Raw genomic sequence first — 21273 nt, 5'->3', positions numbered from 1 at the left:
ATCCCAGATCTGTACCTAACAGGGGTGTTATGTTATGTATAATGGTTCATAGGGGGAAGCTGATCCCAGATCTGAACCTAACAGGGGTGTTATGTTATGTATAATGGTTCATAGGGGGAAGCTGATCCCAGATCTGTACCTTCTGTAGCTCAGTTGGTAGAGCATGGCGCTTGTAACGCCAGGGTAGTGGGATCGATCCCCGGGACCACCCATACGTAGAATGTATGCACACATGACTGTAAGTCGCTTTGGATAAAAGTGTCTGCTAAATGGCATATATTTATTATTTATATATATCTAACAGGGGTGTTATGTATAATGGTTCATAGGGGGAAGCTGATCCCAGATCTGAACCTAACAGGGGTGTTATGTATAATGGTTCATAGGGGGAAGCTGATCCCAGATCTGTAACTAACAGGGGTGTTATGTATAATGGTTCACAGGGGGAAGCTGATCCCAGATCTGTACCTAACAGGGGTGTTATGTTATCTATAATGGTTCATAGGGGGAAGCTGATCCCAGATCTGAACCTAACAGGGGTGTTATGTATAATGGTTCATAGGGGAAGCTGATCCCAGATCTGTACCTAACAGGGGTGTTATGGGGGTGTTATGTTATGTATAATGGTTCATAGGGGGAAGCTGATCCCAGATCTGTACCTAACAGGGGTCAATTCGAATTGAAGGGAGGCAAATTCAGGAAGTGATTTTTAATTGAACATTTAAAAAAAAAGGAAAAGCTTATATAAAATAAATAAATAGTCTCTGCTGCTCAGTTTGAGGTCATTGAGAAAATGATTTTGAATTGGTTCAGGAAGTTCACTTCCTGAATTGACTGCCTTCAACCCCGGCCCTTGGACCCCGAGGAAACTTCACCTTGGTACTATTTCAATTCGACACCTCCATCTCTGTCAGTCTCCTTACTTCTGTAGACTACAGGCCCTGCTGTCAGTCTCCTTACTTCTGTAGACTACAGGACCTGCTGTCAGTCTCCTTACTTCTGTAGACTACAGGACCATTATAATGGCTGTCTTTTCAATTCAACACCTCCATCTCTACTGTCAGTCTCCTTACCTCTGTAGACTACAGGACCATTATAATTCAACACCTCCATCTCTGCTGTCAGTCTCCTTACTTCTGTAGACTACAGGACCATTATAATGGTTGCCTTTTCAATTCAACACCTCCATCTCTGCTGTCAGTCTCCTTACTTCTGTAGACTACAGGACCTGCTGTCAGTCTCCTTACTTCTGTAGACTACAGGACCTGCTGTCAGTCTCCTTACTTCTGTAGACTACAGGACCTGCTGTCAGTCTCCTTACTTCTGTAGACTACATGACCATTATAATGTCTGTCTTTTCAATTCAACACCTCCATCGCTGCTGTCAGTCTCCTTACTTCTGTAGACTACAGGACCAGCTGTCAGTCTCCTTACTTCTGTAGACTACAGGACCTGCTGTCAGTCTCCTTACTTCTGTAGACTACAGGACCATTATAATTCAACACCTCCATCTCTACTGTCAGTCTCCTTACTTCTGTAGACTACAGGACCATTATAATGGCTGTCTTTTCAATTCAACACCTCCATATCTGCTGTCAGTCTCCTTACTTCTGTAGACTACAGGACCATTATAATGGCTGTGTTTTCAATTCAACACCTCCATCTCTGCTGTCAGTCTCCTTACTTCTGTAGACTACAGGACCTGCTGTCAGTCTCCTTACTTCTGTAGACTACAGAACCTGCTGTCAGTCTCCTTACTTCTGCAGACTACAGAACCTGCTGTCAGTCTCCTTACTTCTGTAGACTACAGGACCATTATAATGTCTGTCTTTTCAATTCAACACCTCCATCTCTGCTGTCAGTCTCCTTACTTCTGTAGACTACAGGACCTGCTGTCAGTCTCCTTACCTCTGCAGACTACAGGAACATTATAATTCAACACCTCTATCTCTGCTGTCAGTCTCCTTACTTCTGTAGACTACAGGACCATTATAATTCAACACCTCCATATCTGCTGTCAGTCTCCTTCTGTAGACTACAGGACCATTATAATTCAACACCTCCATCTCTGCTGTCAGTCTCCTTACTTCTGTAGACTACAGGACCATTATAATTCAACACCTCTATCTCTGCTGTCAGTCTCCTTACTTCTGTAGACTACAGGACCATTATAATTCAACACCTCCATCTCTACTGTCAGTCTCCTTACCTCTGCAGACTACAGAACCTGCTGGATTGGAATTCAAAAACAAGACAAATTGCAACCAATGGAAAAACAAAACCACAGAAACAAACGGTGTCCATTTTACGTTGGTGGAATTTATTTAGTTTCCCTTGTCATTCTGGTTTAAATGTCAACAAAGTTAAAATGTGTTGCTTCCTGTCCTCTTGTAACCCAGATGGCATCTGGTTCTTGATTGGTTATTTTAGTTGTTGTTCTAAATGCGAAATAAGAATCAGGACTTTAGAATCTACTGTAGCACTGGTTCTGGATAAATCAACTTCCTGTTTTTGTTTTTAACTCCTCCCACCCATCTTGTATTCCGTCCAATCAGAAGGCCTGTTTTACTAAATCGTCCCACCCACCCCCAGCCCGTCATCGGACCTATCCCGAAGAGCTGTTTCACTTCTTAACAATCTGGATGACGTCCTCATGCTCCATGATGTGTGTCAGCCCCACCCGCTGGGGGTCGAACTTGGTGCTGGTGCCCTGGAACACAACAGGCACAAAATGGAGTCATGCCCTGGAACACAACAGGCACAAAATGGAGTCATGCCCTGGAACACAACAGGCACAAAATGGAGTCATGCCCTGGAACACAACAGGCACAAAATGGAATCATGCCCTGGAACACAACAGGCACAAAATGGAGTCATGCCCTGGAACACAACAGGCACAAAATGGAGTCATGCCCTGGAACACAACAGGCACAAAATGGAGTCATGCCCTGGAACACAACAGGCACAAAATGGAGTCATGCCCTGGAACACAACAGGCACAAAATGGAGTCATGCCCTGGAACACAACAGGCACAAAATGGAGTCATGCCCTGGAACACAACAGGCACAAAATGGAGTCATGCCCTGGAACACAACAGGCACAAAATGGAGTCATGCCCTGGAACACAACAGGCACAAAATTGAGTCATGCCCTGGAACACAACAGGCACAAAATTGAGTCATGCCCTGGAACACAACAGGCACAAAATGGAGTCATGCCCTGGAACACAACAGGCACAAAATGGAGTCATGAAAGAAAGATGCAGAGGGCAAACCCAACGTTGCTAGCACGGGGTGCTGCTAACTTACCCAGACCAGGGCGTACTTGAACTGGCTGGCTAACGTTCTGTGGATCCGATGGCACTGCAGGGGGGGAGAGAGAGGGAGACCGTCGTTAAGGCTTTAGCTCAGCGGGTTAACACAGTCTGGTGCCGACCACCTGGGTTCAAAGCCAGGATTGTCAGTGTGTTCAAGCTCACCACATGTTCTACAGACGCTCCTCTCCTCATGATGATGGCGTCGCTGAAGTCAGGCCTCTCTGAAACAACAAGACCCACAATTCAACAGGAGACGCCAGGGGTTCAACACAGCGTGGGAGACGCCAGGGGTTCTACACACAGCGTGGGAGACACCAGGGGTTCAACACACAGCGTGAGAGACCCCAGGGGCTCTACACACAGCGTGGGAGACACCAGGGGTTCAACACACAGCGTGGGAGACACCAGGGGTTCAACACACAGCGTGGGAGACACCAGGGGCTCTACACACAGCGTGGGAGACACCAGGGGTTCAACACACAGCGTGGGAGACACCAGGGGTTCTACACACAGCGTGGGAGACACCAGGGGTTCTACACACAGCGTGGGAGACACCAGGGGTTCTACACACAGCGTGGGAGACACCAGGGGTTCAACACACAGCGTGGGAGACACCAGGGGTTCTACACACAGCGTGGGAGACACCAGGGGTTCAACACACAGCGTGGGAGACACCAGGGGTTCAACACACAGCATGGGAGACACCAGGGGTTCTACACACAGCGTGGGAGACACCAGGGGTTCTACACACAGCGTGGGAGTAGGCCGTTTAAGTATGAGAAAAAGTCAAATAGAGTGCGACAATTTGAAACTCATTCAGCCTACGACAACAGCTGATCAGTTAGATATGGGGAGGAGCTACCGACATCAACCAATAGCAGGCAACAACAAAATCGAACATGACGCATTCTCAGTATACGGGGGTTGGGGGGGTGTGTGTGTACCTCCTCTCTTCTTTGTGTAAAGACAGATGAGCGCCAGGTATTCCCACAGCCTCTCTAACAGGAAGTCCAGGTTCAGCTTCATCCCACAGCTAACAGAGAGAACACAGTCAGACAGAGAAGAGACAGTCAGACAGAGAAGAGACAGTCAGACAGAGAAGAGACAGTCAGACAGAGAGAACACAGTCAGACAGAGAAGAGACAGTCAGACAGAGAGAACACAGTCAGACAGAGAAGAGACAGTCAGACAGAGAGAACACAGTCAGACAGAGAAGAGACAGTCAGACAGAGAAGAGACAGTCAGACAGAGAGGAGACAGTCAGACAGAGAAGAGACAGTCAGACAGAGAGGAGACAGTCAGACAGAGAAGAGACAGTCAGACAGAGAGGAGACAGTCAGACAGAGAAGAGAGTGTCAGACAGAGAAGAGAGTGTCAGACAGAGAAGAGAGTGTCAGACAGAGAAGAGACAGTCAGACAGAGAAGAGACAGTCAGACAGAGAAGAGACAGTCAGACAGAGAAGAGACAGTCAGACAGAGAAGAGACAGTCAGACAGAGAAGAGACAGTCAGACAGAGAAGAGACAGTCAGACAGAGAGAACACAGTCAGACAGAGAAGAGAGTGTCAGACAGAGAAGAGACAGTCAGACAGAGAAGAGACAGTCAGACAGAGAGAACACAGTCAGACAGAGAAGAGACAGTCAGACAGACAGTAAGACAGACAGAGAAGAGACAGACAGGGTAGTTTCTGACCTGATGACAACGCTGTGGGGTTCGTGGGCCAGTCTGTCCACCTCCTCTATAGAGATCTGATCCACCTTGTTATACACCTACACACACCACTACATATTCATTGTGGACTGGTACAGAACAGGTACGTATAAACATAGAGCTAGATCATAGATCAGGTACGCATGTATAAACATAGAGCTAGCTAAATGTAAATGTAGATCATAGATCATGTACCTACGTATAAACAGAGCAAGATCATAGATCAGGTAGGTACGTATAAACATAGAGCTAGATCATAGATCAGGTACGTACGTATAAACATAGAACTAGAACATAGATCAGTTACTTATAAACATAGAGCAAGATCATAGATCAGGTAGGTACGTATAAACATAGAGCAAGATCATAGATCAGGTACGTACGTATAAACAGGGCATGTAAACTCGGTTCCCAACAATGACGTCGATGAAGTCATCAGGAGTGCTGTCTTCTCGGAACAGAACCTCCGCATTGAAGATTTCTGAGGTGGATCGTTAAGGTTCTACCTACTGTTCTGAGGTGGATCGTTAAGGTTCTACCTACTGTTCTGAGGTGGATCGTTAAGGTATTGTGTCTGTAGTTGGTGGTATGGTGTCTGTAGTTAGTAGTGGTATTGTGTCTGTAGTTAGTAGTGGGCTCCAGGCAGCCGAGCGGAAATGGAGGAAAACTCGCCTCCCTGCGGACCTGGCATCCTTTCACTCCCTCCTCTCTACATTTTCCTCTTCTGTCTCTGCTGCTAAAGCCACTTTCTACCACTCTAAATTCCAAGCATCTGCCTCTAACCCTAGGAAGCTCTTTGCCACCTTCTCCTCCCTCCTGAATCCTCCCCCCCCCCCCCTCCTCCCTCTCTGCAGAGGACTTCGTCAACCATTTTGAAAAGAAGGTCGACGACATCCGATCCTCGTTTGCTAAGTCAAACGACACCGCTGGTTCTGCTCACACTGCCCTACCCTGTGCTCTGACCTCTTTCTCCCCTCTCTCTCCAGATGAAATCTCGCGTCTTGTGACGGCCGGCCGCCCAACAACCTGCACGCTTGACCCTATCCCCTCCTCTCTTCTCCAGACCATTTCCGGAGACCTTCTCCCTTACCTCACCTCGCTCATCAACTCATCCCTGACCGCTGGCTACGTCTTCTGAAAAAACCTACACTCGATCCCTCCGATGTCAACAACTACAGACCAGTATCCCTTCTTTCTTTTCTCTCCAAAACTCTTGAACGTGCCGTCCTTGGCCAGCTCTCCCGTTATCTCTCTCAGAATGACCTTCTTGATCCAAATCAGTCAGGTTTCAAGACTAGTCATTCAACTGAGACTGCTCTCCTCTGTATCACGGAGGCGCTCCGCACTGCTAAAGCTAACTCTCTCTCCTCTGCTCTCATCCTTCTAGACCTATCGGCTGCCTTCGATACTGTGAACCATCAGATCCTCCTCTCCACCCTCTCTGAGTTGGGCATCTCCGGCGCGGCCCACGTTTGGATTGCGTCCTACCTGACAGGTCGCTCCTACCAGGTGGCGTGGCGAGAATCTGTCTCCTCACCACGCGCTCTCACCACTGGTGTCCCCCAGGGCTCTGTTCTAGGCCCTCTCCTATTCTCGCTATACACCAAGTCACTTGGCTCTGTCATAACCTCACATGGTCTCTCCTATCATTGCTATGCAGACGACACACAATTAATCTTCTCCTTGCCCCCTTCTGATGACCAGGTGGCGAATCGCATCTCTGCATGTCTGGCAGACATATCAGTGTGGATGACGGATCACCACCTCAAGCTGAACCTCGGCAAGACGGAGCTGCTCTTCCTCCCGGGGAAGGACTGCCCGTTCCATGATCTCGCCATCACGGTTGACAACTCCATTGTGTCCTCCTCCCAGAGCGCTAAGAACCTTGGCGTGATCCTGGACAACACCCTGTCGTTCTCAACTAACATCAAGGCGGTGGCCCATTCCTGTAGGTTCATGCTCTACAACATCCGCAGAGTACGACCCTGCCTCACACAGGAAGCGGCGCAGGTCCTAATCCAGGCACTTGTCATCTCCAGTCTGGATTACTGCAACTCGCTGTTGGCTGGGCTCCCTGCCTGTGCCATTAACCCCCTACAACTCATCCAGAACGCCGCAGCCCGTCTGGTGTTCAACCTTCCCAAGTTCTCTCACGTCACCCCGCTCCTCCGCTGGCTTCCAGTTGAAGCTCGCATCCGCTACAAGACCATGGTGCTTGCCTACGGAGCTGTGAGGGGAACAGCACCTCAGCTCTGATCAGGCCCTACACCCAAACAAGGGCACTGCGTTCATCCACCTCTGGCAAGCTCGTCTCCCTACCACTGAGGAAGTACAGTTCCCACTCAGCCCAGTCAAAACTGTTCGCTGCTCTGGCCCCCCAATGGTGGAACAAACTCCCTCACGACGCCAGGACAGCGGAGTCAATCACCACCTTCCGGAGACACCTGAAACCCCACCTCTTTAAGGAATACCTAGGATAGGATAAGTAATCCTTCTCCCCCCCCCTTAAAAGATTTAGTTGCACTATTGTAAAGTGGCTGTTCCACTGGATGTCATAAGGTGAATGCACCAATTTGTAAGTCGCTCTGGATAAGAGAGTCTGCTAAATGACTTAAATGTAAATGTAATGTAAATGTAGTGGTATTGTGTCTGTAGTTAGTAGTGGTATTGTGTCTGTAGTTAGTAGTGGTATGGTGTCTGTAGTTAGTAGTGGTATGGTGCCTGTAGTTAGTAGTGGTATGGTGCCTGTAGTTAGTAGTGGTATGGTGTCTGTAGTTAGTAGTGGTATGGTGTCTGTAGTTACTAGTGGTATGGTGTCTGTAGTTACTAGTGGTATGGTGTCTGTAGTTACTAGTGGTATGGTGTCTGTAGTTACTAGTGGTATTGTGTCTGTAGTTAGTAGTGGTATTGTGTCTGTAGTTAGTAGTGGTATTGTGTCTGTAGTTAGTAGTGGTATGGTGTCTGTAGTTAGTAGTGGTATGGTGTCTGTAGTTAGTAGTGGTATGGTGCCTGTAGTTAGTAGTGGTATGGTGTCTGTAGTTACTAGTGGTATGGTGGCTGTAGTTAGTAGTGGTATGGTGTCTGTAGTTACTAGTGGTATGGTGTCTGTAGTTACTAGTGGTATGGTGTCTGTAGTTACTAGTGGTATGGTGTCTGTAGTTACTAGTGGTATGGTGTCTGTAGTTAGTAGTGGTATGGTGTCTGTAGTTAGTAGTGGTATGGTGTCTAGTTAGTAGTGGTATGGTGTCTGTAGTTGGTAGTGGTATGGTGTCTGTAGTTAGTAGTGGTATGGTGTCTGTAGTTAGTAGTGGTATTGTGTCTGTAGTTAGTAGTGGTATTGTGTCTGTAGTTAGTAGTCGTATTGTGTCTGTAGTTAGTAGTCGTATTGTGTCTGTAGTTGGTGGTATGGTGTCTGTAGTTAGTAGTGGTATGGTGTCTGTAGTTAGTAGTGGTATTGTATCTGTAGTTAGTAGTGGTATTGTGTCTGTAGTTAGTGAGGTTGTGTCTGTAGTTAGTAGTCGTATTGTGTATGTAGTTAGTAGTGGTATTGTGTCTGTAGTTAGTAGTGGTATTGTGTCTGTAGTTGATGCTGTGTCTGTGTTTAGTGGTGTCTGTAGTTAGTGGTATTGTGTCTGTAGTTAGTAGTGGTATTGTGTCTGTAGTTGATGATGCTGTGTCTGTGTTTAGTGGTGTCTGTAGTTAGTGGTATCGTGGCTGTAGTTGGTGGTATGGTGTCTGTAGTCGGTGGTGTCTGTAGCTGGTGATATTGCGTCTGTATCTGGTGGCGTCTGTAGTTGGTGGCGTCTGTAGTTGGTGGCGTCTGTAGGTGGTGGCGTCTGTAGGTGGTGGCGTCTGTAGGTGGTGGCGTCTGTAGGTGGTGGCGTCTGTAGGTGGTGGCGTCTGTAGGTGGTGGCGTCTGTAGGTGGTGGCGTCTGTAGGTGGTGGCGTCTGTAGGTGGTGGCGTCTGTAGGTGGTGGCGTCTGTAGGTGGTGGCGTCTGTAGGTGGTGGCGTCTGTAGGTGGTGGCGTCTGTAGGTGGTGGCGTCTGTATCTAGTGGCGTCTGTATCTAGTGGCGTCTGTATCTAGTGGCGTCTGTATCTAGTGGCGTCTGTATCTAGTGGCGTCTGTATCTAGTGGCGTCTGTATCTAGTGGCGTCTGTATCTAGTGGCGTCTGTATCTAGTGGCGTCTGTATCTAGTGGCGTCTGTATCTAGTGGCGTCTGTATCTAGTGGTGTCTGTATCTAGTGGTGTCTGTATCTAGTGGTGTCTGTATCTAGTGGTGTCTGTATCTAGTGGTGTATGTATCTAGTGGTGTCTGTATCTAGTGGTGTCTGTATCTAGTGGTGTCTGTATCTAGTGGTGTATGTATCTAGTGGTGTCTGTATCTAGTGGTGTCTGTATCTAGTGGTGTCTGTATCTAGTGGTGTCTGTATCTAGTGGTGTCTGTATCTAGTGGTGTCTGTATCTAGTGGTGTCTGTATCTAGTGGTGTCTGTATCTAGTGGTGTCTGTAGGTCAGAAGGATACTGTACTCGTGGAGGATAAGCTGGACCAGTTTCTCAGAACACATCGTCAGAGGAACCATGGAGTTATAGGACAAACCCCCTCCTTTCTTGGGCTGAAAACAAACACACAGTTGTCACATTACTACAGACCAGCATCATACACATGTTGAATACTACCATCATACACATGTTGAATACTACCATCATACACATGTTGAATACTACCATCATACACATGTTGATGAATACTACCATCATACACATGTTGTTGAATACTACCATCATACACATGTTGAATACTACCATCATACACATGTTGAATACTACCATCATACACATGTTGAATACTACCATCATACACATGTTGTTGAATACTACCATCATACACATGTTGATGAATACTACCATCATACACATGTTGATGAATACTACCATCATACACATGTTGATGAATACTACCATCATACACATGTTGATGAATACTACCATCATACACATGTTGATGAATACTACCATCATACACATGTTGATGAATACTACCATCATACACATGTTGATGAATACTACCATCATACACATGTTGAATACTACCATCAAACACATGTTGAATACTACCATCATACACATGTTGAATACTACCATCATACACATGTTGAATACTACCATCAAACACATGTTGAATACTACCATCATACACATGTTGAATACTACCATCATACACATGTTGAATACTACCATCATACACATGTTGAATACTACCATCATACACATGTTGTTGAATACTACCATCAAACACATGTTGAATACTACCATCATACACATGTTGTTGAATACTACCATCATACACATGTTGAATACTACCATCATACACATGTTGTTGAATACTACCATCATACACATGTTGAATACTACCATCATACACATGTTGTTGAATACTACCATCATACACATGTTGTTGAATACTACCATCATACACATGTTGTTGAATACTACCATCATACACATGTTGTTGAATACTACCATCATACACATGTTGTTGAATACTACCATCATACACATGTTGAATACTACCATCATACACATGTTGAATACTACCATCATATACATGTTGAATACTACCATCATACACATGTTGAATACTACCATCATACACATGTTGTTGAATACTACCATCATACACATGTTGTTGAATACTACCATCATACACATGTTGTTGAATACTACCATCATACACATGTTGTTGAATACTACCATCATACACATGTTGTTGAATACTACCATCATACACATGTTGTTGAATACTACCATCATACACATGTTGTTGAATACTACCATCATACACATGTTGTTGAATAATACCATCATACACATGTTGTTGAATAATACCATCATACACATGTTGATGAATACTACCATCATACACATGTTGATGAATACTACCATCATACACATGTTGAATACTACCATCATACACATGTTGTTGAATACTACCATCAAACACATGTTGTTGAATACTACCATCATACACATGTTGAATACTACCATCATACACATGTTGAATACTACCATCATACACATGTTGAATACTACCATCAAACACATGTTGAATACTACCATCATACACATGTTGTTGAATACTACCATCATACACATGTTGTTGAATACTACCATCATACACATGTTGTTGAATACTACCATCATACACATGTTGTTGAATACTACCATCATACACATGTTGTTGAATACTACCATCATACACATGTTGTTGAATACTACCATCATACACATGTTGTTGAATACTACCATCATACACATGTTGAATACTACCATCATATACATGTTGAATACTACCATCATACACATGTTGTTGAATACTACCATCATACACATGTTGTTGAATACTACCATCATACACATGTTGTTGAATACTACCATCATACACATGTTGTTGAATACTACCATCATACACATGTTGTTGAATACTACCATCATACACATGTTGAATACTACCATCATACACATGTTGTTGAATACTACCATCATACACATGTTGTTGAATACTACCATCATACACATGTTGTTGAATACTACCATCATACACATGTTGTTGAATACTACCATCATACACATGTTGAATACTACCATCATACACATGTTGTTGAATAATACCATCATACACATGTTGATGAATACTACCATCATACACATGTTGATGAATACTACCATCATACACATGTTGAATACTACCATCATACACATGTTGAATACTACCATCAAACACATGTTGAATACTACCATCAAACACATGTTGAATACTACCATCATACACATGTTGAATACTACCATCAAACACATGTTGAATACTACCATCATACACATGTTGAATACTACCATCATACACATGTTGAATACTACCATCATACACATGTTGTTGAATACTACCATCAAACACATGTTGAATACTACCATCATACACATGTTGTTGAATACTACCATCATACACATGTTGTTGAATACTACCATCATACACATGTTGTTGAATACTACCATCATACACATGTTGTTGAATACTACCATCATACACATGTTGTTGAATACTACCATCATACACATGTTGTTGAATACTACCATCATACACATGTTGTTGAATACTACCATCATACACATGTTGTTGAATACTACCATCATACACATGTTGAATACTACCATCATACACATGTTGAATACTACCATCATATACATGTTGTTGAATACTACCATCATACACATGTTGTTGAATACTACCATCATACACATGTTGTTGAATACTACCATCATACACATGTTGTTGAATACTACCATCATACACATGTTGTTGAATACTACCATCATACACATGTTGTTGAATACTACCATCATACACATGTTGTTGAATACTACCATCATACACATGTTGAATACTACCATCATACACATGTTGTTGAATACTACCATCATACACATGTTGTTGAATACTACCATCATACACATGTTGTTGAATACTACCATCATACACATGTTGTTGAATACTACCATCATACACATGTTGTTGAATACTACCATCATACACATGTTGAATACTACCATCATACACATGTTGTTGAATAATACCATCATACACATGTTGATGAATACTACCATCATACACATGTTGATGAATACTACCATCATACACATGTTGAATACTACCATCATACACATGTTGAATACTACCATCAAACACATGTTGAATACTACCATCAAACACATGTTGAATACTACCATCATACACATGTTGAATACTACCATCAAACACATGTTGAATACTACCATCATACACATGTTGAATACTACCATCATACACATGTTGAATACTACCATCATACACGTTGTTGAATACTACCATCATACACATGTTGTTGATTACTACATCAAACACATGTTGAATACTACCATCATACACATGTTGTTGAATACTACCATCATACACATGTTGAATACTACCATCATACACATGTTGAATACTACCATCAAACACATGTTGAATACTACCATCAAACACATGTTGAATACTACCATCATACACATGTTGTTGAATACTACCATCATACACATGTTGTTGAATACTACCATCATACACATGTTGAATACTACCATCATACACATGTTGTTGAATACTACCATCATACACATGTTGTTGAATACTACCATCATACACATGTTGTTGAATACTACCATCATACACATGTTGAATACTACCATCAAACACATGTTGTTGAATACTACCATCATACACATGTTGTTGAATACTACCATCATACACATGTTGTTGAATACTAGCATCATACACATGTTGTTGAATACTACCATCATACACATGTTGAATACTACCATCATACACATGTTGAATACTACCATCATACACATGTTGAATACTACCATCATACACATGTTGTTGAATACTACCATCATACACATGTTGTTGAATACTACCATCATACACATGTTGTTGAATACTACCATCATACACATGTTGATGAATACTACCATCATACACATGTTGATGAATACTACCATCATACACATGTTGTTGAATACTACCATCATACACATGTTGAATACTACCATCATACACATGTTGAATACTACCATCATACACATGTTGAATACTACCATCAAACACATGTTGAATACTACCATCATACACATGTTGAATACTACCATCATACACATGTTGAATACTACCATCAAACACATGTTGAATACTACCATCATACACATGTTGTTGAATACTACCATCATACACATGTTGAATACTACCATCAAACACATGTTGAATACTACCATCAAACACATGTTGATGAATACTACCATCATACACATGTTGAATACTACCATCATACACATGTTGAATACTACCATCATACACATGTTGAATACTACCATCAAACACATGTTGTTGAATACTACCATCAAACACATGTTGTTGAATACTACCATCATACACATGTTGTTGAATACTACCATCATACACATGTTGTTGAATACTACCATCATACACATGTTGTTGAATACTACCATCATACACATGTTGTTGAATACTACCATCATACACATGTTGTTGAATACTACCATCATACACATGTTGAATACTACCATCAAACACATGTTGTTGAATACTACCATCATACACATGTTGTTGAATACTACCGTCATACACATGTTGTTGAATACTACCATCATACACATGTTGTTGAATACTACCATCATACACATGTTGTTGAATACTACCATCATACACATGTTGTTGAATACTACCATCATACACATGTTGTTGAATACTACCATCATACACGTTGTTGAATACTACCATCAAACACATGTTGAATACTACCATCATACACATGTTGAATACTACCATCATACACATGTTGAATACTACCATCATACACATGTTGATGAATACTACCATCATACACATGTTGATGAATACTACCATCATACACATGTGGTCCTTCTGTAGCTCAGTTGGTAGAGCATGGCGCTTGTAACGCCAGGGTAGTGGGTTCGATTCCCGGGACCACCCATACGTAGAATGTATGCACACATGACTGTAAGTCGCTTTGGATAAAAGCGTCCGCTAAATGGCATATATTATTATTATTATTATATTACATGTTGATGAATACTACCATCATACACATGTTGTTGAATACTACCATCATACACATGTTGTTGAATACTACCATCATACACATGTTGATGAATACTACCATCATACACATGTTGAATACTACCATCATACACATGTTGTTGAATACTACCATCATACACATGTTGAATACTACCATCATACACATGTTGTTGAATACTACCATCATACACATGTTGAATACTACCATCATACACATGTTGTTGAATACTACCATCATACACATGTTGAATACTACCATCATACACATGTTGATGAATACTACCATCATACACATGTTGATGAATACTACCATCATACACATGTTGAATACTACCATCATACACATGTTGTTGAATACTACCATCATACACATGTTGAATACTACCATCATACACATGTTGTTGAATACTACCATCATACACATGTTGAATACTACCATCATACACATGTTGTTGAATACTACCATCATACACATGTTGATGAATACTACCATCATACACATGTTGAATACTACCATCATACACATGTTGAATACTACCATCATACACATGTTGATGAATACTACCATCATACACATGTTGATGAATACTACCATCATACACATGTTGATGAATACTACCATCATACACATGTTGTTGAATACTACCATCATACACATGTTGTTGAATACTACCATCATACACATGTTGAATACTACCATCAAACACATGTTGAATACTACCATCAAACACATGTTGAATACTACCATCATACACATGTTGAATACTACCATCATACACATGTTGAATACTACCATCATACACATGTTGTTGAATACTACCATCATACACATGTTGTTGAATACTACCATCATACACATGTTGTTGAATACTACCATCAAACACATGTTGAATACTACCATCATACACATGTTGTTGAATACTACCATCATACACATGTTGTTGAATACTACCATCATACACATGTTGTTGAATACTACCATCAAACACATGTTGAATACTACCATCATACACATGTTGTTGAATACTACCATCATACACATGTTGAATACTACCATCATACACATGTTGAATACTACCATCATACACATGTTGAATACTACCATCATACACATGTTGAATACTACCATCATACACATGTTGTTGAATACTACCATCATACACATGTTGTTGAATACTACCATCATACACATGTTGTTGAATACTACCATCATACACATGTTGTTGAATACTACCATCATACACATGTTGTTGAATACTACCATCATACACATGTTGTTGAATACTACCATCATACACATGTTGAATACTACCATCATACACATGTTGTTGAATACTACCATCATACACATGTTGTTGAATACTACCATCATACACATGTTGTTGAATACTACCATCAAACACATGTTGTTGAATACTACCATCAAACACATGTTGAATACTACCATCATACACATGTTGTTGAATACTACCATCAAACACATGTTGAATACTACCATCATACACATGTTGTTGAATACTACCATCATACACATGTTGAATACTACCATCATACACATGTTGTTGAATACTACCATCATACACATGTTGAATACTACCATCATACACATGTTGTTGAATACTACCATCATACACATGTTGTTGAATACTACCATCATACACATGTTGTTGAATACTACCATCATACACATGTTGTTGAATACTACCATCATACACATGTTGTTGAATACTACCATCATACACATGTTGTTGAATACTACCATCATACACATGTTGTTGAATACTACCATCATACACATGTTGTTGAATACTACCATCATACACATGTTGTTGAATACTACCATCATACACATGTTGTTGAATACTACCATCATACACATGTTGTTGAATACTACCATCATACACATGTTGTTGAATACTACCATCATACACATGTTGTTGAATACTACCATCATACACATGTTGTTGAATACTACCATCATACACATGTTGTTGAATAATACCATCATACACATGTTGTTGAATAATACCATCATACACATGTTGATGAATACTACCATCATACACATGTTGATGAATACTACCATCATACACATGTTGAATACTACCATCATACACATGTTGTTGAATACTACCATCAAACACATGTTGTTGAATACTACCATCATACACATGTTGAATACTACCATCATACACATGTTGAATACTACCATCATACACATGTTGAATACTACCATCAAACACATGTTGAATACTACCATCATACACATGTTGTTGAATACTACCATCATACACATGTTGTTGAATACTACCATCATACACATGTTGTTGAATACTACCATCATACACATGTTGTTGAATACTACCATCATACACATGTTGTTGAATACTACCATCATACACATGTTGAATACTACCATCATACACATGTTGAATACTACCATCATATACATGTTGAATACTACCATCATACACATGTTGTTGAATACTACCATCATACACATGTTGTTGAATACTACCATCATACACATGTTGTTGAATACTACCATCATACACATGTTGTTGAATACTACCATCATACACATGTTGTTGAATACTACCATCATACACATGTTGAATACTACCATCATACACATGTTGTTGAATACTACCATCATACACATGTTGTTGAATACTACCATCATACACATGTTGTTGAATACTACCATCATACACATGTTGTTGAATACTACCATCATACACATGTTGAATACTACCATCATACACATGTTGTTGAATAATACCATCATACACATGTTGATGAATACTACCATCATACACATGTTGATGAATACTACCATCATACACATGTTGAATACTACCATCATACACATGTTGAATACTACCATCAAACACATGTTGAATACTACCATCAAACACATGTTGAATACTACCATCATACACATGTTGAATACTACCATCAAACACATGTTGAATACTACCATCATACACATGTTGAATACTACCATCATACACATGTTGAATACTACCATCATACACATGTTGTTGAATACTACCATCAAACACATGTTGAATACTACCATCATACACATGTTGTTGAATACTACCATCATACACATGTTGTTGAATACTACCATCATACACATGTTGTTGAATACTACCATCATACACATGTTGTTGAATACTACCATCATACACATGTTGTTGAATACTACCATCATACACATGTTGTTGAATACTACCATCATACACATGTTGTTGAATACTACCATCATACACATGTTGTTGAATACTACCATCATACACATGTTGAATACTACCATCATACACATGTGTTGAATACTACCATCATACACATGTTGAATACTACCATCATACACATGTTGTTGAATACTACCATCATACACATGTTGTTGAATACTACCATCATACACATGTTGTTGAATACTACCATCATACACATGTTGTTGAATACTACCATCATACACATGTTGAATACTACCATCATACACATGTTGTTGAATACTACCATCATACACATGTTGTTGAATACTACCATCATACACATGTTGTTGAATACTACCATCATACACATGTTGTTGAATACTACCATCATACACATGTTGTTGAATACTACCATCATACACATGTTGTTGAATACTACCATCATACACATGTTGTTGAATACTACCATCATACACATGTTGTTGAATACTACCATCATACACATGTTGTTGAATAATACCATCATACACATGTTGTTGAATAATACCATCATACACATGTTGATGAATACTACCATCATACACATGTTGATGAATACTACCATCATACACATGTTGAATACTACCATCATACACATGTTGTTGAATACTACCATCAAACACATGTTGTTGAATACTACCATCATACACATGTTGAATACTACCATCATACACATGTTGAATACTACCATCATACACATGTTGAATACTACCATCAAACACATGTTGAATACTACCATCATACACATGTTGTTGAATACTACCATCATACACATGTTGTTGAATACTACCATCATACACATGTTGTTGAATACTACCATCATACACATGTTGTTGAATACTACCATCATACACATGTTGTTGAATACTACCATCATACACATGTTGAATACTACCATCATACACATGTTGAATACTACCATCATATACATGTTGAATACTACCATCATACACATGTTGTTGAATACTACCATCATACACATGTTGTTGAATACTACCATCATACACATGTTGTTGAATACTACCATCATACACATGTTGTTGAATACTACCATCATACACATGTTGTTGAATACTACCATCATACACATGTTGAATACTACCATCATACACATGTTGTTGAATACTACCATCATACACATGTTGAATACTACCATCATACACATGTTGAATACTACCATCAAACACATGTTGAATACTACCATCAAACACATGTTGAATACTACCATCATACACATGTTGAATACTACCATCAAACACATGTTGAATACTACCATCATACACATGTTGAATACTACCATCATACACATGTTGTTGAATACTACCATCAAACACATGTTGAATACTACCATCATACACATGTTGTTGAATACTACCATCATACACATGTTGTTGAATACTACCATCATACACATGTTGTTGAATACTACCATCATACACATGTTGTTGAATACTACCATCATACACATGTTGTTGAATACTACCATCATACACATGTTGTTGAATACTACCATCATACACATGTTGTTGAATACTACCATCATACACATGTTGTTGAATACTACCATCATACACATGTTGTTGAATACTACCATCATACACATGTTGAATACTACCATCATACACATGTTGAATACTACCATCATACACATGTTGAATACTACCATCATACACATGTTGTTGAATACTACCATCATACACATGTTGTTGAATACTACCATCATACACATGTTGTTGAATACTACCATCATACACATGTTGTTGAATACTACCATCATACACATGTTGAATACTACCATCATACACATGTTGAATACTACCATCATACACATGTTGTTGAATACTACCATCATACACATGTTGTTGAATACTACCATCATACACATGTTGTTGAATACTACCATCATACACATGTTGTTGAATACTACCATCATACACATGTTGTTGAATACTACCATCATACACATGTTGTTGAATACTACCATCATACACATGTTGTTGAATACTACCATCATACACATGTTGAATACTACCATCATACACATGTTGTTGAATAATACCATCATACACATGTTGATGAATACTACCATCATACACATGTTGATGAATACTACCATCATACACATGTTGAATACTACCATCATACACATGTTGAATACTACCATCATACACATGTTGTTGAATACTACCATCATACACATGTTGTTGAATACTACCATCATACACATGTTGTTGAATACTACCATCATACACATGTTGAATACTACCATCAAACACATGTTGTTGAATACTACCATCATACACATGTTGTTGAATACTACCATCATACACATGTTGTTGAATACTAGCATCATACACATGTTGTTGAATACTACCATCATACACATGTTGAATACTACCATCATACACATGTTGAATACTACCATCATACACATGTTGAATACTACCATCATACACATGTTGTTGAATACTACCATCATACACATGTTGTTGAATACTACCATCATACACATGTTGTTGAATACTACCATCATACACATGTTGATGAATACTACCATCATACACATGTTGATGAATACTACCATCATACACATGTTGTTGAATACTACCATCATACACATGTTGAATACTACCATCATACACATGTTGAATACTACCATCATACACATGTTGAATACTACCATCAAACACATGTTGTTGAATACTACCATCAAACACATGTTGTTGAATACTACCATCATACACATGTTGAATACTACCATCATACACATGTTGTTGAATACTACCATCATACACATGTTGTTGAATACTACCATCATACACATGTTGTTGAATACTACCATCATACACATGTTGTTGAATACTACCATCATACACATGTTGAATACTACCATCAAACACATGTTGTTGAATACTACCATCATACACATGTTGTTGAATACTACCATCATACACATGTTGTTGAATACTACCATCATACACATGTTGTTGAATACTACCATCATACACATGTTGTTGAATACTACCATCATACACATGTTGAATACTACCATCATACACATGTTGAATACTACCATCATACACATGTTGTTGAATACTACCATCATACACATGTTGAATACTACCATCAAACACATGTTGAATACTACCATCATACACATGTTGTTGAATACTACCATCATACACATGTTGAATACTACCATCAAACACATGTTGAATACTACCATCAAACACATGTTGTTGAATACTACCATCATACACATGTTGTTGAATACTACCATCATACAC

At 39.9% G+C, this 21273-nt stretch overlaps 1 protein-coding gene across 4 annotated transcripts in view; it reads right to left on the bottom strand.

Annotated features, from left to right (window-relative positions):
• Positions 1–2299: 2299 nt before the first annotated feature.
• Positions 2300–21273, bottom strand: part of LOC124021704 (developmentally-regulated GTP-binding protein 2) — a 58466-nt gene continuing 39492 nt past the window's right edge. For all 4 annotated transcript variants that reach the window (XM_046336820.1, XM_046336818.1, XM_046336819.1 and 1 more), the window contains exons 8-14: positions 9555–9645; positions 5411–5508; positions 5010–5086; positions 4262–4350; positions 3480–3538; positions 3310–3363; positions 2300–2710 (exon numbers count right to left, since the gene is read on the bottom strand). In XM_046336820.1, coding sequence (XP_046192776.1) covers positions 2624–2710; positions 3310–3363; positions 3480–3538; positions 4262–4350; positions 5010–5086; positions 5411–5508; positions 9555–9645 — 555 coding nt within the window. In that variant the 3' untranslated portion in view covers positions 2300–2623. The remainder of the gene's footprint in view (positions 2711–3309; positions 3364–3479; positions 3539–4261; positions 4351–5009; positions 5087–5410; positions 5509–9554; positions 9646–21273) is intronic.

This window comes from Oncorhynchus gorbuscha, unplaced genomic scaffold, assembly GCF_021184085.1.
Source record: "Oncorhynchus gorbuscha isolate QuinsamMale2020 ecotype Even-year unplaced genomic scaffold, OgorEven_v1.0 Un_scaffold_1174, whole genome shotgun sequence".
NCBI classification, from domain to species: domain Eukaryota; kingdom Metazoa; phylum Chordata; class Actinopteri; order Salmoniformes; family Salmonidae; genus Oncorhynchus; species Oncorhynchus gorbuscha.
Note: the sequence above shows the minus strand (reverse complement) of the source record. Positions and strands in the feature narration are given on the sequence as shown.